At 47.0% G+C, this 25,344-nt stretch overlaps 1 protein-coding gene across 2 annotated transcripts in view; it reads right to left on the bottom strand.

Moving 5' to 3' along the window:
- cspg4ba (chondroitin sulfate proteoglycan 4ba) overlaps positions 1-25,344 on the bottom strand; it is a 186,542-nt gene that overhangs the window by 96,194 nt on the left and 65,004 nt on the right. For both annotated transcript variants that reach the window (XM_085972375.1, XM_085972385.1), the window contains exon 6: positions 16,451-16,649. In XM_085972375.1, coding sequence (XP_085828501.1) covers positions 16,451-16,649 — 199 coding nt within the window. The remainder of the gene's footprint in view (positions 1-16,450; positions 16,650-25,344) is intronic.

Raw genomic sequence — 25,344 nt, 5'->3', positions numbered from 1 at the left:
GTAGGACACATAGCAAGAGTCTACAGGTCGGGAAAGAAAACCAGCAGCAAGAAATCTCCACAGGAGAAGTACAAGAAGGTACATAAGGTGACGGAGAGTAGTTCAGACGAACAGAAGAGTGATACAGACTCCGGAAGCAAGGAGCTGGGTTGTCTGAAACTACATAAGGTGATCAAAACGGAGGATCACCAAACTATCTGGGTCACGCTCAAGATAGCTGGAGTCCAAGTGAAAATGGAATTGGACACAGGATCAGCCCTAACAGTCATAAACCGAAGGGACTACAAGCGGCTATTCTCACATATACCCTTGAGAGATACAGAGAGTGTCTTGAAGACGTACACGGGGCAAAAAGTCTACCCCAAAGGAAAAATAAGGATGAACGTTATATATAACGGCAAGGAAACACCAAAAATGGACCTATATGTATTGCCAGATGGAGGACCACCACTACTAGGACGTGAATGGATCTGGAAGATACAGCTAGATTGGCATTCCATACAAGCACTGACTGTAGATGCCAAAAACGATGACGACGTCACACCTGGACGACTGTCAAAAATGCTAACTGACGCACAAGAAGTGTTCCAGGAGGGACTCGGAACACTAAAAGGCATAACAGCGACGATCAAAATAGAGGAAAATGCAAGCCCAAAGTTTTTTTTAAGGCCAGACCTTATGCAATCCGCCCAGCCGTCGAAGCAGAGCTGGAAGGTTTGGAACGTTCAGGAGTACTGTCCAAAGTGGACTGGAGCGAGTGGGCTACACCCATCATTCCTGTAATGAAGAGGTCGTTGAGTAATACGCCTGGGGAACCAAAGAAGGTTCGCATCTGTGGGGACGTTAAGGTGACAGTGAACCCAGTCCTTCACACGGTACAATATCCGCTTCCACGGATTGAAGATATTTTCGCCTCGCTATCTGGAGGGAAACGCTTCACTAAGATTGATCTGGCCCAGGCGTACCTGCAAATGGAGGTAGAAGAAGCCTCGAAACAGTACCTCACGATCAACACTCATAAAGGTCTCTACCAACACAATCGGCTGGTGTTCGGGGTAGCATCAGCTCCGTCTATTTGGCAAAGGGCAATGGATCAAGTCCTGCAAGGGATTCCAGGGACCCAGTGTTATTTGGACAACATCCTGGTCACGGGCAAAAGTGACAGTGATCACCTTGCCAACCTGGAGCAGGTGCTCACTAGATTGAAGGAATATGGGCTCCGAGCAAATCGCCACAAATGCGAGTTTTTCCAGAAGCAGATCTCGTATTGTGGCCACATTATTCATGAAGAGGGGTTACATAAGTCCCCTGAAAAGATTGAGGCAGTAGTCAAGGCTCCAGCACCGGAAAATGCGTCACAACTGAGGTCGTTCCACGGGCTGGTGAACTACTACCATAAGTTCTTGCTGAATTTGTCTACAGTACTACACCCACTGAACACCCTACTGCAAACGGGGGTACCATGGAAGTGGAATGACGAATGTAAGCGAGCTTTCCAGAAGTGCAAAGAATTGATCACATCAAAAGAGGTGTTGGCTCATTTCAACCCAGCACTACCAATTCGGTTGGCGTGTGATGCATCACCCTATGGCATTGGAGCGGTGCTGTCGCACAAGTTCCCGGGCAGCTCGGAGAGGCCGGTAGCCTTTGCGTCTCGGTCACTAACCTCAGCCGAGCGTAACTACGCCCAGATTGACAGGGAGGCCCTCAGCCTAGTGTGGGGAGTGAAAAAGTTCAACCACTATCTGCACGGGCAGAAGTTCACCTTGCTGACTGACCACCAACCACTTGTCTCCATCTTTAATCCAAAGAAGGGCGTTCCGGTGATGACTGCGCAACGGCTACAAAGATGGTCCCTTTTTCTAGGGGCGAACCAATATGAAATCGAGTATAAGGGCACGAAACAGCATGGAAACGCTGATGGGCTATCGCGCCTGCCACTGCCTACTGCGGAGGAAGCACCAGCAGTGGACCCTGTCGAAATATTTTATTCGACTATAATTGAACGCTTGCCAGTAACTAACGCTGATATAGAGGAGACCCGAAATGACCTGACACTGTCTCGGGTAAAAACTGGACGGTGAAGGGATGGCCAACACATGGCAACTCACTGTTGCCAGCATTCTCATCCAGAAGAGAACAGCTGTCAGTATGCCAGGGGACCTTGATGTGTGGATCCCGAGTGGTAATTCCACCCAAGTTAAGGGAGAGAGTGCTCAATGAGCTTCACGAAGGCCATCTGGGAGGGGTGAAGATGAAAAGCCTTGCTAGGGCTTATGTGTGGTGGCCGGGGATCGATCAGCAAATTGAGGACCTGACAAAGAGCTGCTCAGGATGCCAGAAGGTCCAAAATGCACCACCACATGCCCCTCTACACCCATGGGAGTGGCCCTCATCTCCATGGCAAAGGGTGCATATTGATTTTGCTTGTCCATTCATGGACTCAATGTTTTTAATAGCCGTGGATGCGCACTCGAAATGGCCTGAGGTGATCAAAATGTCGTCCACCACCACGGAGAAAACTATTGCAGTCCTACGGACCATATTTGCCAGGAACAGCTTGCCAGAGCAGATTTGCTCTGATAACGGACCACAGTTTGTGTCCGAAGAGTTTTGAAGATTCATGAAAAGGAATGGGGTAAGGCATTACACATCCGCCCCGTATCATCCAGCCACAAATGGATTGGCTGAGAGGTTCGTACAAACCTTTAAAAAAGCAGTACGGGCCATGTGCGATGACGACATTCCACTACAGCACAAGGTGGACAATTTCCTGTTAGCTTACAGAAATGCGACAGATGCAGTCACCAACCAGACCCCGGCCATGATGTTCTTTAACCGAAGGTTGAGATCTCGTCTGGATTTGCTCAGACCAAATGTACGAAGGGATGTTGAAAATAAGCAATTCCAGCACATCAATGAGAAGCCGACAAGGAGCTTCAATGTAGGGCAACCAGTCTTGGCCCGCGACTACCGAACAGAGAAATGGCAACCTGGAACGATATGCACACGGCAGGGGCCACTAATGTACACAGTGGATGTTGGGGAGAACATTGTGAGACGCCATGTCGACCAGATCCTAGAGTCACAGGAACGAGTCAACCCCATGTGTCGCGTACCTGGTGATGAACCCGACATACAGGTAGCATCTACCCCAGAAACAGTAGCATCGGAAGCTGATGAGCCAACTGACGACAGGGGGCCTCCGCACCAAGAGCAAGACACTCAGGAAAAGCGCTATCCAGAAAGGATCAGGAAGCTGCCCCAAAGACTGAATTTATAAATGGACTATTTTCAGTTAATGTGCATGTTAAAAGTGTTAATTGTTAAATGAATGTTATGGTACTGTTAATCTATAAAAGGGGAGGAATTGTAGTGTATGTACCTATATAAGGGGAGAACTACTTTTTACAGCTCCTGTATACTGTAGTACCGGCAGTGACCACACCTGTATATAAACCCTGAGTAGGGATCTGTATGTTTAGTTTTAGAGTAACCCTCATCCAGTAAACACCTGTTGATTGTTCCCTGCAGTCTCGTGTCTAGTTATTGAAGGACACACAACATCAAGATACACAGATCTAACACAACCAACCAAATTTTTCCCCCTTGATTTCTCTGACTGCCACTTTTGTTTTTCTCCTTCCTATCTTTTGCTTCTATCCTTGTTTCCCTTTCCTCTGTCTCCCTGCTGAGGTTCCCAACCCCCTGCCATTTTAGTTTAAACCCTCCTCGAGAGCACTAGCAAACACTCCCCCAAGGACATCTTTCCCGGTCCTGCTCAGGTGCAGACTGTCCGGTTTGTACTGGTCCCACCTCCCCCAGAACCAGTTCCAATGTCCCAGGAATTTGAATCCCTCCCCCTTGCACCATTCCTCTAGCCACGTATTCATCTGAAATATCCTTCTATTTCTACTCTGACTAGCACGTGGCACTGGTAGCAATCCTGAGATTACTGCGTTTGAGGTCCTATTTTTCAATTTACCTCCTAACTCCCTATATTCAGCTTTTAGGACCTCATCCCGCAGGTCTGCACTGCTGCTGCTCTGGGGCCTACCTGCTCCTCTGCCGCCTCGGGGTCGCGTTTAAATACTGCTGCCGCTGCCCACATAGGTCCGCACTGCTGCCACTCCGGGGCCTACCTGCTGCTCTGCCGCCTCGGGGTTGCGTTTAAATACTGCCGCCGCCGCTTCCCACACACATTAACTCCCAGGTCCCTCTGTCCCTGACTTATACTCCCTTCAGCTGTTCTGGATCCACACCATGAAGGATTATTGCATGCCGTTATAATCTTTTATATTTTCACCTAAACAGTTTTATCTAATTCATCTTTGTCTGGTATAAACAGAATACATTATGAAAACCCACGTAATTATATCCACATTTATATCTGTTACATGGGTGAGCAGTCAGCCCACTTGTGGAACATAATTCTTATCCCACAGGTTTTCATAAATGTGTCACCTATTTTTATTTAGGATCAGGGTTTCCCCTAATTAAAAGCAAGACTCTCTATTGCAGCAGTTACAGGCCATAAGAAACACTCCAATGGATTGAATGTAACAAAAATCGAATTATTCCAGATTTTACAAGAACTCACTGTAGGCTATCACAGTAATTAAAATATGGAAATAGTAGCATTCATTTTCTTTCTGATAGATATCTATCATAAATCAAGAAAATTAGAGATTGTTTAAATTCTTTTGACAAACTGATTTTTAAAAAAACTAAACATACTTTCAATTATAGCACAGTTTATACAAAAGCAAAATATTGCGGATGCTGGAAATCTGGAATAAACAGAAAATATTGGAGATACTCAGCAGGTCAGACAGCATCTGTGGAGAGAGAAACAGAGTTAACGATGATCTTTCGTCAGAACTGGAAAATGTTAGAGATGCAACAGATTTTAAGCAAGTGTGGGGCAGGGAAAGGGGGGGGGAAGGTGAGGAAAGAACAAAAGGGAAGGTCTGTGATCAGGTGGAAGGCAGCTGATGATGATTCTGCCATTCCCATTTACACCTCTTCTAGACTCATCTTCTGTTTCTTTACTTGTCCCATTACCATCTCCTTTTGCTTTGTACAGGTACACTATCCCTTATCCGAAAGCCTTGGGACCAGCTGAGTTTCGGTTTTCGGAATTTTTTGGATTTCAGAAGGTATTATTATAAGACTGGGAAATTTGTATTTAATATAAATTTTAAAAGTTCCGGCTACCTCTTGCGACTGTTCCATGTCTCATTCCCCTTCCTGCTTCTCTGGAAAGCTGGATATCGGCTGACTCCTTCTAAGCTAGCCCGTAAATCAGGTCGGGGGTCGGATGGGGGGGGAGAAAAGAATATCGGATGGGCCGCGGTTCAGGTCGGGGGGGGGGGGGGGCGGTCGGGTTGGGTCGGGTGGTGGGGGGAGAAAAGAATATCGGACGGGCCGCAGTTCGGGTCGGGGGTCGGGTCGGGGGGGGGGGGGGGAGGAGAAAAGAATATCGAATGGGCCGCGGTTCGGTTCGGGTCGGGGGGAGAAAAGAATATCGGACAGGCCGCTGTATTGTTGGGTTCACTCTCCCGGTACCTCCTTCACACTGCCCGGCTTGGCCTGCAATCTCCTACCCAGGAGGGAACTCTGTGACCCTCTGCCCTGCTCAGCGTAAGTCGTGCGCCACTCTGGTCATGTCGTGCGCACGACTTACGCTGAACGAAAAAACTTTCGGTTTTGAAGAGGTTTTCAGTTTTCGGAAGTTCGGATAAAGGATAGTCTACCTGTACTATCATACCGTTTGTCATTTAATCTCTCCTGCCTTCCATCCTATCTCAGACCTTCCCTTTTGTTCTTTCCTCCCCTCCCCACTTTCCCGGCCTCTGCACTTGCTTAAAACCTGTTACATCTCTAACTTTGTCCAGTTCTGATGAAGGGTCATCGACCTGAAACGTTAACTCTGTTTCTCTCTCCACAGATGCTGCCTGACCTGCTGAGTATTTCCAGCATTTTCTGTTTTTATTTTAGTTAAGACACTTGTCAATCTGCCCAGTAGACAAGTATGCTTTTTGGTAACCTTTTTTGGATAGAAATGCAATGAAAAAGCATTTTATGGGAAATTATTGCTGCTTTGATGTCTTCCAACTTGTACTTAATCCTGAAGTAGTATTCCCTCCGAAGAACACTTTGAAATTCAACTGGAGATACTCCAATGCAAAATAATGTGAAAATTAAAAAGAAAAAAAACTGCAAATGCTGGATATCTGAAACAAAACCAGAGACTACCAGGAATATACAACAGGAGCAACAACTGTTCATTCACCTCTTCTGACACCATTGTCCAAGGCCCCAAATCCTTTCTCAATGTGAGAAACTTCTTTACATGTACTTCGTCCAATCTAGTATATTGTATTCACTGGGTACTGTGTGCTTTTCTCTACACTGGGGAGACCAAATACAGATTAGGTAATCGCTTTGCTGAACATCTTCATTTTGTTTGCAAATACAATTTGATCTCCCTGCGGCTTGCCACTTTAACTCCCCTCCCACTCTGATCTCTCCACGTTTGGCTCGTAACCAAGCTGCAGGAACAGTATTTTATCTTCCTCCTAGGCACTTTGCAGCCCTCTGGTTTGAACACTGACGTAATTAACTTCAGACTTCAGCTTTAGTCCCCATTTTCTTGAATGCAGGGAATGTGGGGTGGGTTGTTGGTGTCCGGGGAAGGAAGGCAAATTGACATTCTAGATATAGGCTCTTAGTCATAACATAGCTCTGGCACAAAGGGGGGAATTTTGGGATGGGGGGAGGGGGGGCAGTTAAAAAGGAACAAGCCAATTACCTGCTCCATGGGGATTTTAGCATTGCTAATTCTGGCAGCAAATTAGGTGCCTGCCTAAATCAGTCAGGAGTCTCAACACATGTATGCAAATCATGGTCCTATCAGGTCAACAGGACTCCAGTGACTTTTTAACTGGTCTCAGCAGGTGCCTGTCTCAGTCACCCACTCAGTAAAAGCTGCTCTGAATGCTGAAGAGGCCACAAATGGCAAGAGTTAAACTATATATGTGTGATATAGCAGGGATTGGAGAATAAACAGCTGTAGGTGCAGGAGTCTCAGCCTGATCTGTCCCGGGCTTCCCACCCCTTTCCCCAACTTCCCACCCGAGACCCTGCTAAGACCCCCTCCTCACCACTTGCCTTCCAGCCTGCACAATTTTAACCACCTGGCCCGTTTCGGGCTGCCAGTTGGTTAGTGAGGTGTAAATGAGGCCCAGGAGTTAAAATAGGCCGGGCCTAAAACTGATGACAACGGGCAGGTTTGATGTTTGCCTTGCCCCACACCCATCCAAAGCCTGCACCCAGTTAAAATTTTCCTAAAGGTCTGTGCCAGTGGTGCTTGTTAGGTTTTTTTCCCTTGCGGACTGACATATCCACTGTGTGATTCCTGCATTTTCAGATTCATCCACAGGTTTTCACTTTCTCCCCCCTGAATTTCCACTCCTCACTTTTTCCTGGTTACCCTCTTATTTGTTTGCATGTTCTTTTGTATTTTTTAATCTTTGCATTGGTTGACAGATCCTTTATATCTAAAGAATGCCTTTCCTTTCAGCAGGTTGCAGGTCATTTAAACCATTAATCTCCTCTCAATGTTAAACCATTAATCTCCTCTCTGAATGGAGTACGTCTGGTGAATTTTTGAGCCTTGCTTTGTGGCGGGCTTCAGTGTTTGGTGAGGTTGTTGATCCAGTGAAGTTTTGCACCTGTGGGCTGATGATAGTTGGTTAATTAGATATTGTAATATTTTACTGCAACATCCAAGGCACCTGGAGTAAGAGGTATGTTCCTCTGTTGGACATGTTGCTTCTCATCTTATCCATGCCTATGTAACCAGAATTCCCTCCATGACCATTCATGTGTGCATTTCGACTGCCTCTCCACATCAGAGCCCATTACTTCCATCTCTTCTTTTTCCCTCTTGGCCCCTCTCGGGCTTTCCATTTAATTTCTCCCCTTTTGGGTACTTTGTCCCCTGTTAATTATTACCCCAACCCCAACCCATCACTACTCCTCTGCCTTCCTACTCACCAGTTTCCGTTCCAGCCTTGAATCCCCCTTAAATAAGCCCACAGCTTCCCTTGGTGCCTCTCTTGACATCCTCTGAAAAACCCATCAAGACACCGGTCAGGCGAGAACAGATAAGCCTGGATGTAAAGCTTCATCCAAAAGACAGCACTTTCAACAATGCAGCAATCCCTCTGAAGTGTCTGCCAAAATTATATTACATCCTGTCTTCCAGATGAAACATTAAACCGAGGCCCCGTCTGTTCTCTCAGGTGGACGTAAAAGACCCCATGGCACTATTTCGAAGTAGAGCAGGGGAGCTATCCCCAGTGTCCTGGCCAATATTTATCCCTCAATCAACGTAACAAAAAAACAGAGGATCTGGTTATCATCACATTGCTGTTTGTGGGAGCTTGCTGTGCGCAAATTGGCTGTCGTGTTTCCTACATTATAATAGTGATTACACTGCAAAAGTACTTCATTGGCTGCAAAGCACTTTGAGACATCCGGTGGTCGTGAAAGGCACTATATAAATGCAAGTCTTTCTTTCTTGGAGTGGGGCTTAAACCCATAACCTTCTGATTCAGAAGAAATAGTGCTACTAGCTGAGCCAAGCTGATACTTCTAATCAGCAGGTTTTTCCTATTTCTCCATGAAGTGCCTTGGGACATTTTTCTATGTTGAAGCCACTATACAAATGCAAATTGTTGAATGTAATGACACATATAAAATGATGCATCCTACATGAAGGATGTAAATGGGAGACATGGTTTATGAAGAGTTTCTCTGATAAGCTTTGCCACAGTAAGGCTGACATGCTGAATTGCTTTCACACTGATAATACTGTAGTGATACTAGTTTTGAAGCACATTTATGATGAAGTTATTAAAACAGCGAGTTGTGGTAAATGGCTGGTTTTCAGACTGGAGGATGGTAGACAGTGGTGTTCCCCAAGGGATAGTGCTGGGGCCACTGCTTTTTTTGATACATATAAATGGCCTGGATATTGGAATACAGAGTAGAATTTCTAAATTTGCCGATGATACCAATCGACTGCAACAGGACATAGAAAGGCTAGCAGAATGGGCAGACAAGTGGTAGATGGAATTTAATACAGAGAAGTGTGAGGTGATGCATTTTGGCAGAAGGAACAGTGAGAGGCAATATACACTTAATGGCACAGTTTTAAAGAGTGTGCAGGGACACAGGGACCTGGGAGTTAATGTGCATAGGTCCCTGAAGGTGGCAGGATATATTGAGAGAGTGGTTAGCAAAGCATATGGGATCTTGGGCTTCACAAATAGAGGTATTGAGTACAAAAGTAGAGAAGTTATGCTGAACCTTTATAAAGCACTGGTTAGGCCACAACTGGAGAATTGCATCCAGTTCTGGTCACCACACTTTAGAAAGGATGTGAAGGCACTTGAGAGGGTGCAGAGGAGATTTACCAGAATGGTTCCGGGGATGGGGGATCTTAGCTGCAAGGACAGGTTGGAGAAGCTGGATTTGTTTTCAGTAGAGCAAAGGAGGTTGAGGGGTGATTTGATAGAGGTGTACAAGATTATGACTGGTTTGGATAGGCTAGACGGGGAAAGGTTGTTCCCACTAGTTGATGGTACGAGGACTAGGGGACACAGATTTAAGGTTTTGGACATGAGATAGAGGGGGGATTTGAGGAAAAATGCTTTTACGCAGCATTTTTCAGGAAAAATAAGCAAAAAGGAAAAGGAGGTGGGGTAGCATTGCTTGTTAAAGAGGGGATTAACACAATTGTAAGGAAGGATATTAGCTCGGATGATGTGGAATCTGTATGGGTAGAACTGAGAAATACCAAGGGGCAGAAAACGTTAGTGGGAGTGGTATATAGAACCCCAAACAGTAATGCGGAGGTTGGGGATGGCATTAAAAGGGAAATTAGAGAAGCGTGCAGTAAGGGCACAGCAGTTATCATGGGTGACTTTAATCTACATATAGATTGGGCTAACCAAATTAGTAACAATACTGTGGAGGAGAAATTCCTGGAGTGTATACGGGATGGTTTCCTGGACCAATATGTCGACGAACCAACTGGAGATCAGGCCTTCTTAGACTGGGTATTATGTAATGAGAAAGGATTAATTAGCAATCTTGTTGTGCAAGGCCCCTTGGGTCGGAGCGATCATAATATGATAGAATTCTTCATTAAGATGGAGAGTGAAGTAGTTGACTCAGAGACTAGGGTCCTGAATTTAAATAAAGGAAACTACGATGGTATGAGGCGCGAGTTGGGTAGAATTGATTGGGGAATGTCACTCAAAGGGTTGATGGTGGATAGGCAATGACAAACATTCAAAGATCGCATGGATGAACTACAGAATTTGTTCATCCCAGTTTGGCATAAAAATAAAACAAAAAAGGTGACTCAACCGTGGCTAACAAGGGAAATTAGGGATAGCATAACATCCAAGGAGAGGACATATAAATTGGCCAGAAAAAGCAGTAAACCTGAGGATTGGGAGCAGTTTAGGATTCAACAAAGGAGGACAAAGGAATTAATTAAAAGGGGGAAAATAGAGTATGAGAGCAAGCTTTCAAGGAACATAAAAACTGACTGTAAAAGCTTTTATAGATATGTGAAGAGAAAAAGTTTGGTGAAGTCAAGCATAGATCCCTTGCAGTCAGAATCAGGGGAATTTATAATGGATAACAAAGAAATGGCAGACCAATTAAATACATACTTTGGTTCTGTCTTCACAAAGGAGTACACAAATAACCTCCCAGAGATGTTGGGGAACATGGTGTCTAATGAGAGGGAGGAACTGAAAGAAATCAGTATTTGTAGGGAAATGGTGTTAGGGAAATTGACGGGATTGAAGGCCGATAAATCCCCAGGGCCTGATAATCTACATCCTAGGGTAATTAAGGAAGTAGCCCTAGAAATAGTAGATGCATTGCTGGTCATCTTCCAAAATTCGATAGACTCTGAAACAGTACCCATGTATTGGAGGGTAGCTAATGTTACCCCACTATTCAATAAAGGTGGTAGAGAAAACGGGGAATTATTGACCGGTAAACCTGACATCGGTAGTGGGGAAAATGCTAGAGTCCATTATAAAAGATGTAACAGCAGAGCACTTGGAAAACAGTGACAGGATCGGACAAAGTCAACATGGATTTACAAAAGGTAAATCGTGCTTGACTAATCTACTGGAATTTTTTGAGGATGTAACTGGTAAAATAGATACGGGAGAACCAGTGGATGTGGTGTATTTGGACTTTCAGAAGGCTTTCGATAAGGTCCCGCATAAGAGATTAGCGTGTAAAGTTAAGGCATATGGGATTGGGAGCAAGGTATTGACTTGGATAGAGAACTGGTTGGCAGACAGAAAGCAAAGAGTTGGAATAAACGGGTCTTTTTCTGAGTGGCAGGCAGTGACTAGTGGGGTACTGCAGGGATCGGTCCTAGGACCCCAGCTATTCACAATATATATTAATGATCTAGACGAGGGAACTAGATGTAATATCTCCAAGTTTGCAGACGACACAAAGCTGGGTGGGCGTGTGTGCTGTGAGGAGGATGCCGAGAAACTCCAGTATGATTTGGACAGGTTGGGTGATTGGGCAGAAGCATGGCAGATGCAATATAACGTGGATAAATGCGAGGTTATTCACTTGTGTGTCAAAAACAGGAAGGCAGATTATTATCTGAATGGCAATAGATTGGGAGAAGGGGAAGCGCAACGAGACCTGGGTGTCCTTGTGCACCAGTCGCTGAAGGTAAGCATGCAGGTGCAGCAGGCGGTTAAGAAGGCAAATGGTATGTTGGTCTTCGTAGCGAGAGGGTTTGAGTACAGGAACAAGGATGTCTTGCTGCAGTTGTACAGGGCCTTGGTGAGACCACATCTTGAGTATTGTGTGCAGTTTTGGTCGCCTTATCTGAGAAGGATGTTCTTGCCATGGAGGGAGTGCAGCGAAGATTCACCAGGCTGATACCTGGGATGGCAGGAATGACTTATGAGGAGAGATTGGGTCGATTGGGTTTATACTCACTGGAGTTTAGAAGAATGAGAGGGGATCTCATTGAAACTTATAAAATTCTAACAGGACTAGACAGACTAGACGCAGGAAGGATGTTCCCGATGGCCGGGGAGTCCAGAACCAGGGGTCACAGTCTAAGGATAAGGGGTAAGCCATTTAGGACAGAGATGAGGAGGAATTTCTTCACCCAGAGAGTGGTGAACCTGTGGAATTCTCTACCACGGAAGGCAGTAGAGGCCAATTCATTAAATATATTCAAGAAGGAGTTGGATATATTTCTTAAGACTAAAGGGATCAAAGTGGAGAGAAGGCAGGGACAGGGTACTGAATTTGGATGATCAGCCATGATCTCATTGAATGGCGGAGCAGGCTCAATGGGCCGAATGGCCTACTCCTGCTGCTATCTTCTATGTTTCTATGAGTGATGAGGACCTGGAACTTGCTGCCGACGGAAGTGGTGGAAGCGGAGACACTCAGTGTTTTCAAGGGGAGACTGGGTAGGCACTCGAGGGAAATAAACTTGCAGGGCTACGGGGATAGAGCGAGGGAATGGGACTGACTGGATTGCTCTACAGAGAGACGGCATGGGCACGATGGGCCGAATGGCCTCCTTCTGTGCTGTTATGACTGACTCTATGAAGCACATTTATGATGAAAAGTTATTTTAAAACAGCACATTTTTGTTTTAATCTGCAGTATGACATACATATAGATACATTCACACACAGCTGATCGTGACTGATACACCCATAATAAACAAAACTGTCCTTTCTGCAAGTAGAGTTATTAATATAACACGCCTCTTAAGAGAACTAAAGGCTCTAATTCATGTCTAACAGCAGGTCAGCATTAAGTAATCAGGTGTGAAATTGATGATTTCAGCCCCTCGGGACTAGATCTGATCAATGGCACACTAGCAGATGGTAATGAAAATCTACTCAAATTATGCTAGCTAGATTTTACTAGCTTCTGCACCACTTAAGGGTCTAGAAACAAGGGTGGAACAAGTTTTGGCCATTCCCTGATAGTGTTAAAATTCAGATCCTCAGGCATTTTCCTAGGTTTTGTCTAACTGCAAGACTGGTCGTCATCAGTCAGTCACTCAGTAAGCCATGCAAACAGAGCGCCATCTGGCGGTAGAAAAAGCAGGTACCATGACCTTTCAATTTATTGAAGCGATCGCTATGTTTTCACCGATTTAGTGGCAGTTACCAAACACACCATGGAATTAAATGGCCACTGAAGAAAGTGATGTGGAATGCCCTAAAAAAAACCCAGCAACTGTGCATGCAATGACCGGCATCAATTAAATATCAAATATTAATGAAACATTAATGGAAGACACAGCAATCCAAAGTCACATTACTCTATAGATGTGTGGGTAACTATATACCATATCATGATCCAGAATAAACCAGTAGGCTTCAATAGCCTATGTCATATTCCAATATTCTGTGATGGCCTCTCATCACTTAGACCTTTTTAAACATGAGCCAATATCAATGGACGCCACTAATTCAATTAATAATTTTTAAATTACAATGAAGATAACAAACGTCTTATTTAAGAACTATCCCAGTATCACAGAGTTGGGGGAAGAAAGACTGCTTGGGGTAAATCAAACAAAGCTCCAGAATGTATAACCAACATTGGGGTCGAGTTTCCGTTAGGCTGCACGCAACTCGCCCAAAATCAACCAAACCAGCGCAAAAGATCGAGGAATTTCAAACACAAATTACATCCAGTGCAAATATAATTTGCGTCATCTTTTGCGCTAGTTTAAAAAAAAATTGCATTGGAAGTTGGCCCCGCCCACAAAACCGACCACGTCCCCAGATCCAATTAATCACCATGGCGAGTATCTGCTAATCAGACCCGTTTGCAGGCCTTCGTGGAGACTCTTAAAATTAAGCTTCTTTTTTTTTTAGGTGCAAGGGCACTAATAAGCACCTTTTAAATATTAAAAAGTATTTCATTTACTAAGAAACTGACTAGTGTAGACCAATGAAACTAGTAAATGGCTCTGTCTAGTTTATTAAAGTAATTGTCAGTTATTTAAAATCAGGTTACTCACAGGTGATGGACTAGACACAGATTAAAAATGCTGATTTTTTTGTGATAACCCATTTTTGGCTGCATTAGTAAAACTGCATCAGTTTACCATTCCAAGAAATATTTTTTAATGCAAAATAATTTTTTTTAAACATTCTAAAACACAGCCCAATTGCGCTGGCTCATGGAAGATTTTACGCTCGGCCATATGCAAATGAGTTTCAGCAAAAAATTCAATTCAGTAAACTAGCGCAATTTGCGCCTGGATTGCCGACTGCACCCAAAGTGGAAACTCTACCCCCAAACGTTCCACAATATTCATCCTTTACCGGTTTGCCTTTCTTTGCGTGACATTTCTCCTGTTCCGTCAATTCAGGAACTATCACAAGAACATAAAATGCGAAATGTCAAAAAATTATTTGGCCCATCAAGCCCTCTGCTCCCACACTACTAATGTAAAATCTACTCTATTGTGGAGCTTATAAGAACATAAGAAATAGGTGCAGGAGTAGGCCATACGACCCCTCGAGCCTGCTCCGCCATTCAATATCGTAGCTGATCATCGACCTCAACTCCACTTTCCCGCCTGATCTCCATATCCCTTGATTCCCCTAGAGTCCAAAAATCTACCTATCTCAGCCTTGAATATACTCAAAGACTCAGCATTCACAGCTCTCTGGGGCAGAGAACTTCAAAGATTCACAACCCTCTGAGTGAAGAAGTTTCTCCTCATCTCTGTCTTAAATGGCCGACCCCTTATCCCGAGACGATGCCCCCTAGTTCTAGATACTCCAGCCAGGGGAAACAACCTCTCAGAATCTACCCTGTCAATCCCCTTCAGAATCTTGTATGTTTCAATGAGATCACCTCTCATTCTTCTAAACTCCAGAGAGTATAGGCCCATTCTACACAATCTCTCCTCATAGGGCAGCCCTCATTACAATCCTAATGCCTGGGCCAACATTTCTGATGTGGACCTAGCACTGATACAGGGACAATGGACCGAGTAGCCTCCTTCTTTGCTGACGTTTCTAGAATTCTATAGGTAAACACAAAAGCAGGGGGGGGGGGGATTTTAACTGCAAAGAGTGAGTGTGTTTGGGAGTGTGTGGGTGGTTAAAAGTGCTGAAATTGACAGCGCTTCGGGAGGTCGGCTCCAACCCGCCGACTTCCACATTTAACTGGAGTGTGTTCGACTGCGTGCGAGAAACCCTCTCAGGAGAAGCAGGTTGCCAATTTAAAGAGGCAGTTAAGAGATAATTAACAGCTTTATTAACAGGGGTTTTCAACTTTAACTGTGGGTGCACGGCTTCCTGGACCTCGCCAGTGAAAGCAAGTCGAGAGCACAGCGGCAATTGAGGGAGCTGACCAAATGACAGACAATAAATCCCATAAGAACTGAGAGTTGACACTTGCTTCGCTACCTCTGAGAAAGGCTTTTGCTCACAGTACTTGCTCGGAGTTTGCTTTCAGTACTTTGTAGGTGATTTCTAAAACCTCGTCGGTTTTTGTGTCTGATCTGCACTTTCCATCTATCAGATCAGTATGTGATCTCCAGGTAAAAATTCCAGCCAAAGTAGTAATAACAGCTGCACATGAACTTTTCCACCTTTGCTAATGAAGTTCTTCACTGTGTTCCTGTGCTTCAGCTTATATTTATGCACATTAAAATTTGTCTGTTATTCTTTAGCTCATCTACTTAATTAGTACAGATTTAAATGCCATCAGTGTCCTTTACACGCGGCAACTGGCTGGAAGGTTTAATTTCATCAGTAAATTCTGTAGGATTACAAAATGCAGTTTCAGATTCAACAGCAAGGAACCAAAAGCAGATCCCTGTGCAACTCTACTGTGCGGATTCCAGTCGCAGATTATCACCGCCTCCTATTGTTGAGCTAATTTTGAATCCAATTAGCTATTAATTATTTTGGCTTTATCAAATGCCTTCTGAAAATCCAAGTATTATATCTACTGTATAAAATTTTAACCAATTTATTTAATTCTTCAAATCCTTCTAGCATGTTTGTGAGCCACAGCTTCTAAAATCAATGCTGACTATTCCTTAAGGCCTCTGCAACTTTCAGATAAACCTTGTACATATCCCATCCCCAATAACTATATAAGGCTAACTGGTCTCGAATTCTCAGATACATATCTCGTTTGGTTTATCAAAATTGGCACTACATCCACTATTCTCCAGTGGTTCAACATTCAGGTCCTATGTTTATGAAACTGCTAAAATGTTATCAAGAGTCTCCTCATTTAGTTCGAGAACTATGTTCCACTTTAAATTCCATTAACATTTCCAAAACAAACTTGAAAGTTGAATAACAGGAAGACTTACCATTATGGACAAACACAAGTTGCCCATTATTTATATGAAGTTGGGTGAAGCTGAGGATGTGTTTATTTGGAGAAGACTTTAGAGCAAGGTGGCCATTGCTAGGAGGAGTGACAGAGTAGACTAGTTCTTCGGGGGATGAGTCTTTATCTTCTGCATTCAGATCATTTTTTGTTATCTCTGTAACTGAGCCCACCCATACCTAAATGAAATAAGAACAAAGCAACAATAAAATAGTCATTTGAACATAAGAACATAAGAAATAGGAGCAGGAGTAGGCCAATCGGCCCCTCGAGCCTGCTCCGCCATTCAATAAGATCATGGCTGATCTGATCCTAACCGCCAATCCACTATCATTTGCACCCTCTTTTAATTATTCATCACTGAAAAAAATAACCTCTTAATAGTGTTAAATGCATTAAAGTTTCTACTGAGGAATCTAGTAATTATGGAATAGCACTTACACCCACAAGTAAGACCACTTTACATTAAAAGTGACACTACTGAATTATGCTTCAGATTTGCTTTCTATTCTGAGTATATTAAATCATGGTTGTTTACATCTAGCTAAATAGAGTGACAATCTTTGTGGCCACTTGCCAATGACATTTTCTTTTTGAGGAATTGGTTTTAGTTGCAACTTCATGATGAACTGAAATTTCCCATGACATTTTAGGGACAACAAAATTACAAGACAAAAGCCTCATCTGTTTTATTCACTCTAGTTGTTCAATGTAATGAAACATTTATCACAATTAATATAACAGGCAGGCAGAACAAAAATGGCACTGTGCCTATAAATTGTGACTGTGCCTATAAATCTGAGTGCAGCAGGCACAGAGTGAACAACTTGGGAGTTTGAGAGGTGGTGGACCTGAGCGGGAGCAGACCGCGGCCCGAGAGCGGGGCTAAATGCAGCAGCAGACCTGCAACAAGAGAAAACTGCAGTGTGACGTCACAGGTAAGGTAGGTAAGTGATTGGTAGTGTCTGTGGGCTAAGTTTTAAGTTAACATATAGCATATAACTAAATTTTAAAAACTAAATTTAATTTAATAAACTAAACGAGGTAAATAATTTGATTAACACTAAACTAATTAATTAAATAAATAAAATAATGGGAGAACAGGAGATGTGTTGCTGCTGCAATATGTGGGAGCTTGTGGACATTTTTGTCCAGGGCGACATTTACGGTAAGTGTCTGCGGCTCGAGGAACTTCGGCTCCGAGTTGAGGAGCTGGAGTCCGAGCTGCAGACATTGCGAGACATCAGGGAGGGAGAAAGTTACCTTGACCTTTTGCTCCAGGAGGCAGCCACACCCCTTAGATTAAATACTTTAGAATTGATACGTGGTTAGGGATAAGAGGGTGTGACTGTGAGTGAGGCAGGTACGGGGGTCCAGGAGGTAGTATTGCAGGAGCCTCAGTCCCTGCACGTGTCCAATAGATTTGAGGTTCTTGCAACCATTGTGGACAGGTGTGGGGGCTGCGGGGAGGACAAGCAGCTTGACCACGGCACCGCGGTACAGGAATCCATTCAAGTGGGGGGGGGGGGGGGGGGGGAGTAAAAAGGAAGGTGGTTGTAGTAGGCGACAGTATAGTTAGGGGGATAGACACTGTTCTCTGCAGCCAGGAGCGTGAGTCCTGAAGGCTATGTTGCCTACCCGGTGCCAGGGTAAAGGACATCTCCTCCGGGCTGGAGAAGAACTTGGAGTGGGAGGGGGAGGATCCAGTTGTCGTGGTCCACGTAGGTACCAACGACAAAGGTAGGACAAAGAAAGATGTTCTGCTGAGAGAGTTTGAGCAGCTAGGGACTAAATTAAAAAGCAGAACCACAAAGGTCATAATCTCTGGATTATTACCGGAGCCATGAGCAAATTGGCATAGGGTCAATAGCAATAGGATCAGGGAGATGAATGTGTGGCTCAAAGATTGGTATGGGAGAAGTGGGTTTCAATTCATGGGGCACTGGCACCAGTACTGGGGAAAGAGAGAGCTGTTCCGTTGGGACGGACTACACCTGAACCATGCTGGGACCAGAGTTCTAGCGAATCGAATAACTAGGGAGGTAGATAGAGCTTTAAACTAAATGGGGGGGGGGGGGGGGGGGGTGGTCCTGGTGGAGAGAAATCTAGAATGCTGAAGAGAAAGGACAAGGAAGCAGTGCAGGAAAGTGATTGGGGTAAGGATAACCAGATTGTGTGAGGAAGAGACAGAGTATACAAACAAAAAAGTGCACTAACAAATAGGGTCTGGGTAAGAAAAAATGGTAATAAGGCAAATAGGACCATAGTACAAAAAATGTTAAGATGTCTAAAAATGATAAAAAGACAAATCTAAAGGCACTGTATCTGAATGCATGAAGCATTCGTAATAAGGTAGATGAATTAACAGCGCAAATAGATGTAAACGGATACCAAGGCTGGGAGCTGAATATCCAAGGATATTCGATATTTAGGAAGGACAGGCAAAAAGGAAAAGGAGGTGGGGTGGCGTTGTTAGTAAAGGATGAAATCAGAGCATCAGTGAGAAAGGATATTGGCTCAGATATTCAAGATGTAGAATCAGTCTGGGTGGAGCTAAGAAGCACCAAGGGGCAGAAAACATTGGTGGGAGTTGTCTATGGGCCTCCAAACAGTAGTGGTAATCTAGGGGACGGCATCAAACAGGAAATTAGAGATGCATGTAACAAGGGTACTACAGTAGTCATGGGTGACTTTAATCTATATATAGACGGGCCAAACCAAATTAGCAATAATACTGTGGAGGATGAATTCCTGGAGTGTGCACGAGATAGATTTTTAGACCAGTACGTTGAGGAGCCAACTAGGGAACAGGCTATCCTAGATTGGATATTGTGCAATGAAAAGGGGTTAATTAATAATCTTAGTGTGCAGGGTCCTTTAGGGAAGAGTGACCATAACATGATAGAATTCTTCATTAAGATGGAAAGTGAAGTAGTCCAATCCAAAACTAGGGTCCTAAATCTAAACAAAGGAAACTACGACGGTATGAGAGTGAGTTGGCTATGATAGATTGTGGAGCTTCATTAAAAGGCACGATGGTTTCTCAGGGGAATGCAGCAAGAGCCAAGTCCGTGGCACTACGAGTGGCTCAGCTGCACAGGAGGGGAGGAAAAAGAGTGGGAGAGCAATAGTGATAGGGGATTCTATCGTAAGGGGAACAGATAGAGGTTTCTGTGGCCACAGAAGTGACTCCAGGATGGTATATTGCCTCCCTGGTGCCAGGATCAAGGATGTCACTGAACGGCTGTAGGGCACTCTGAAGGGGGAGGGCAAACAGTCAGAGGTCATGGTTCACATTGGTACCAATGACATGGGTAGAAAGAGGGATGAGGTCCTGCAACAAGGATTTAGGGAGCTAGGTAGATTAAAAAGCAGGACCTCAAAAGGTTGTCATCTCTGGATTACTCCCGGTGCCACGTGCTAGTGAGTATAGGAATAGGAGGACAGAGCAGATGAATGTGTGGCTAAAGAGTTGGTGCAGGAGGGAGGGCTTTAGTTTCCTGAATCACTGGGTCTGCTTCTGGGGAAGGTGGGACCTGTACAAGTCGGACGGGTTGCACCTGAACCGGAACGGGACCAACATCCTTGCGGGGAGGTTTGCTAGTACTGTTGGGGGGGGGGGGGGGTTTAAACTAACTTGGCAGGGGGATGAGAAACTGAGTGGAGCTATAGTAGGAGGTGATGCACAGCCAAATATAGAGGAAAAAACAAGTCAGCCTGGAAGGCAGAGCAAATATGTAATGGCACAAGGGAGAATGGCAAGGCTGGATGGCATTTATTTTAATGCAAGGAGTCTTGCGACTAAGGCAGGTGAATTGAAGGTGTTGATGAACACATGGGAGTATGATATTGTTGCTATCACAGAGACATGATTGAGGGAGGGGCAGGACTGGCAGCTCAATATTCCGGGGTATAGAATCTTCAGGCGAGACAGAGGGGGTGTAAAAGAGAAGGGGATGTCGCAATATTAATCAAGGAGACAATTAATGCTGTAAGGAGGTATGATTTCTTAGCAGGTTCCTCTAATGAGGCCATATGGGTAGAACTTAAAAACAAAAAGGGGGCAAGCACTTTGCTGGGAGTGTACTATAGGCCCCCAAACAGTCAGGGGGAGATAGAGGAACAGATATGTAGGCAAATCTCAGAGAAGTGTAGAAATAATAGGGTAATAATAGCAGGGGATTTCAACTTCCCCAATATTAACTGGGATAGTCAGAGTGTGAAAGGTTTAGAGGGTGTGGAATTCTTAAAGTGCATCCAGGAGAGCTTTTTGAGCCAGCATGTAGAAAGTCCTACAAGTGAGGGGGTGGTTCAGGACCTAATTCTAGGGAATGTAGCCGGGCAAGTGGTAGAAGTGTCAGTAGGAGAGCAGGTTGGTGACAGTGACGATAATTCGGTGAAATTTAAGGTAGTCATGGAAAAGGATAAAGATGGACCGGAAATAAAGGTACTAAATTGGGGGAAGGCCAATTTTAATATGATAAGGCAGGATCTGGCCCAAATGGGCTGGGATCAGCTACTTGTAGGAAAATCCACATCAGAGCAGTGGGAGTCTTTCAGAAAGGAAATAGAGAGAGTACAACATCAACATGTTCCCCTAAAGGTCAAGGGTGGGACCAACAAGCCCAGGAAACCCTGAATGTCAAGGGATATACAAGAATGGGTTAGGAAAAAAAGGGAGGCTTTTGGCAGATACAAAGGACTAAAAACAATGGAAGCCCTAGAGGACTACAGAAAGTGCAGGGGGGTACTTGAAAAAGAAATTAGGAGAGCGAAGAGAGGGCTTAAAAAACACCGGCGGGCAAAATAAAGGAAAATCCCAAGGTGTTTTATAACTGTACTAGCTGGAGTGCCCGGCAGTGCCGAGGGTTTTTTGAGGGCATGTTGTTATGAAAAAAGTAGAAATAATTTTTAATATATATAAAAGAGTTTGTCTGTCTGTCTGTCTGTGTGGGAAGGAGAGAGGGAAAGAGAGAGGGTGTAAGGAGAGAGAGAGAGAGACTGGGGGGGGGGGGAGCGAGAGACTGGGCGGGGGGGGCGAGAGACTGGGCGGGGGGGCGAGAGACTGGGCGGGGGGGCGAGAGACTGGGCGGGGGGGCGAGAGACTGGGCGGGGGGGCGAGAGACTGGGCGGGGGGGCGAGAGACTGGGCGGGGGGGGCGAGAGACTGGGCGGGGGGGCGAGAGACTGGGCGGGGGGGCGAGAGACTGGGCGGGGGGGCGAGAGACTGGGCGGGGGGGCGAGAGACTGGGCGGGGGGGCGAGAGACTGGGCGGGGGGGCGAGAGACTGGGCGGGGGGGCGAGAGACTGGGCTGGGGGGCGAGAGACTGGGCGGGGGGGGCGAGAGACTGGGCGGGGGGGCGAGAGACTGGGCGGGGGGCGAGAGACTGGGCGGGGGGGCGAGAGACTGGGCGGGGGGGCGAGAGACTGGGCGGGGGGGCGAGAGACTGGGCGGGGGGGCGAGAGACTGGGCGGGGGGGCGAGAGACTGGGCGGGGGGGCGAGAGACTGGGCGGGGGGGCGAGAGACTGGGCGGGGGGGCGAGAGACTGGGCGGGGGGGCGAGAGACTGGGCGGGGGGGGCGAGAGACTGGGCGGGGGGGGCGAGAGACTGGGCGGGGGGGCGAGAGACTGGGCGGGGGGGGCGAGAGACTGGGCGGGGGGGGCGAGAGACTGGGCGGGGGGGCGAGAGACTGGGCGGGGGGGCGAGAGACTGGGCGGGGGGGCGAGAGACTGGGCGGGGGGGCGAGAGACTGGGCGGGGGGGCGAGAGACTGGGCGGGGGGGCGAGAGACTGGGCGGGGGGGCGAGAGACTGGGCGGGGGGGCGAGAGACTGGGCGGGGGGGCGAGAGACTGGGCGGGGGGGCGAGAGACTGGGCGGGGGGGCGAGAGACTGGGCGGGGGGGCGAGAGACTGGGCGGGGGGGCGAGAGACTGGGCGGGGGGGCGAGAGACTGGGCGGGGGGGCGAGAGACTGGGCGGGGGGGCGAGAGACTGGGCGGGGGGGCGAGAGACTGGGCGGGGGGGCGAGAGACTGGGCGGGGGGGCGAGAGACTGGGCGGGGGGGCGAGAGACTGGGCGGGGGGGCGAGAGACTGGGCGGGGGGGCGAGAGACTGGGCGGGGGGGCGAGAGACTGGGCGGGGGGGCGAGAGACTGGGCGGGGGGGCGAGAGACTGGGCGGGGGGGCGAGAGACTGGGCGGGGGGGCGAGAGACTGGGCGGGGGGGCGAGAGACTGGGCGGGGGGGCGAGAGACTGGGCGGGGGGGCGAGAGACTGGGCGGGGGGGCGAGAGACTGGGCGGGGGGGCGAGAGACTGGGCGGGGGGGCGAGAGACTGGGCGGGGGGGCGAGAGACTGGGCGGGGGGGCGAGAGACTGGGCGGGGGGGCGAGAGACTGGGCGGGGGGGCGAGAGACTGGGCGGGGGGGCGAGAGACTGGGCGGGGGGGCGAGAGACTGGGCGGGGGGGCGAGAGACTGGGCGGGGGGGCGAGAGACTGGGCGGGGGGGCGAGAGACTGGGCGGGGGGGCGAGAGACTGGGCGGGGGGGCGAGAGACTGGGCGGGGGGGCGAGAGACTGGGCGGGGGGGCGAGAGACTGGGCGGGGGGGCGAGAGACTGGGCGGGGGGGCGAGAGACTGGGCGGGGGGGCGAGAGACTGGGCGGGGGGGCGAGAGACTGGGCGGGGGGGCGAGAGACTGGGCGGGGGGGGCGAGAGACTGGGCGGGGGGGCGAGAGACTGGGCGGGGGGGCGAGAGACTGGGCGGGGGGGCGAGAGACTGGGCGGGGGGGCGAGAGACTGGGCGGGGGGGCGAGAGACTGGGCGGGGGGGCGAGAGACTGGGCGGGGGGGCGAGAGACTGGGCGGGGGGGCGAGAGACTGGGCGGGGGGGCGAGAGACTGGGCGGGGGGGCGAGAGACTGGGCGGGGGGGCGAGAGACTGGGCGGGGGGGCGAGAGACTGGGCGGGGGGGCGAGAGACTGGGCGGGGGGGCGAGAGACTGGGCGGGGGGGCGAGAGACTGGGCGGGGGGGGCGAGAGACTGGGCGGGGGGGCGAGAGAGACTGGGCGGGGGGGCGAGAGAGAGACTGGGGGGGAGAGAGAGAGAGACTGGGGGGGAGAGAGAGAGAGAGACTGGGGGGGAGAGAGAGAGAGACTGGGGGGGAGAGAGAGAGAGACTGGGGGGGAGAGAGAGAGAGAGAGACTGGGGGGGGGGGGAGAGAGAGAGAGAGACGGGGGGGGGTAGAGAGAGAGAGAGAGAGAGAGAGAGAGAGAGAGACTGGGGGGGGAGAGAGAGAGAGAGAGAGAGACAACCCAGAAACACTTAAGATCAGACTTAAATGCTCATAAATTATATTGACACATAATTCTGCTCGGGCTGCTATGAAGGAATCTGCATAAAACGTTGGTTGATAAAGTGATCTCTGAATAGTGCTTCTACTGAAATCCAGACAGCTGTCTTTTTATTTTGCTAACTTTCTTCTAGACTTTTATCAGTTTGTTTACGAAAAGCTGCATGGTTGTAAAAGACTATTTAGACAAAAACTGAAGACAGTGATCCAAACAAAAACTGAGGTTAACATAATCAGCAGTATAACATCTACAAAATCAAATACAAGTTTGTTCACGATGTAATAGAAATTGTTGGCTTGGCTCAGTGATAGCATTCTTGCCTCGGAGTCAGAAAGTCATGGATTTAAGCCCCAGTCCAGTACATCAACACACAATCGCAGCTGACACTTGAGTGCAGTACTGAGGGAGAGCGCCATTGATAGAGGAGCTGTCTTAAGGATGAGACTTTAAACCAAGGCCCCGTCTGCCTTTTCAGATGGATGTAAAAGACCCCATGGCACGACCCCAATAAGAGCTGGGAAATTCTCCCAGTGTCCTGGCCAACCAACACCACCAAAATTAGATTAACAGATCAATATCTCAATATTGTTTATGGGATTTTGCCTTACGCAAATTGACTTCTGCGTTTGGTTACATAACAACAGTGACTACTTCAAAAAGCAATTAATTGACTGTGAAGCACTTTAGAATGTCCTGAGGATGTGAAAGGTGCTATATAAATGAAAATTCTTTTTTTTTAATGTCTGAAATTGTCATGAGGAAAACATAATCTGTTCCTTTTACAATGCATAATAAGCCAAGTACAAACTGCTGCGTGCTTGTACCCATTTCATAAATATTTGTAAAAATTTTATTCTGCATTTTCTCATGGCATTTAATAAACAGATGTAGGTTGCTGTGATTAAATAAACAAATTTAGAGCCAGTTATTCCAGTCTCATAACTTCATCATGCAATATAATTTATATTTGGTAATGCATTGAACCAGCATAGACAGAAGGTATGAATGTGTTGTAAACTTCTATGGTTTATCTTCAAAAAGCAATAATCCGGAGGAGAAAAAGCAATAATCCGGAGGATTGGGAGCAGTTTAGGATTCAACAAAGGAGGACAAAGGGATTAATTAAGAAAGGGAAAATAGAATATGAGAGTAAGCTTTCAGGGAACATAAAAACTGACTGTAAAAGCTTTTATAGATATGTGAAGAGAAAAAGATTGGTGAAGTCAAGCGTAGGTCCCTTACAGTCAGAATCAGGAGAATTTATAATGGGAAACAAGGAAATGGCAGACCAACTAAATACGTACTTTGGTTCTGTCTTCACAAAGGAGGACACAAATAACCTCTCAGAGATGCCAGGGAACATAGGGTCTAATGAGAGGAAGGAACTGAAAGGAATCAGTATTTGTAGGGAAATGGTGTTAGGAAAATTGATGGGACTGAAGGCCGATAAACCCCCAGGGCCTGATGGTCTACATCCCAGGGTACTTAAGGAAGTGGCCCTAGAGATAGTAGATGCATTGCTGGTCATCTT

This window comes from Somniosus microcephalus, chromosome 2 (assembly GCF_052327205.1).
Source record: "Somniosus microcephalus isolate GS21.2 chromosome 2, FLI_Smic_1.0, whole genome shotgun sequence".
NCBI classification, from domain to species: domain Eukaryota; kingdom Metazoa; phylum Chordata; class Chondrichthyes; order Squaliformes; family Somniosidae; genus Somniosus; species Somniosus microcephalus.
The sequence above is the reverse complement of the archived record's forward strand: the minus strand, read 5'-3'. Positions and strand labels throughout refer to the sequence as shown.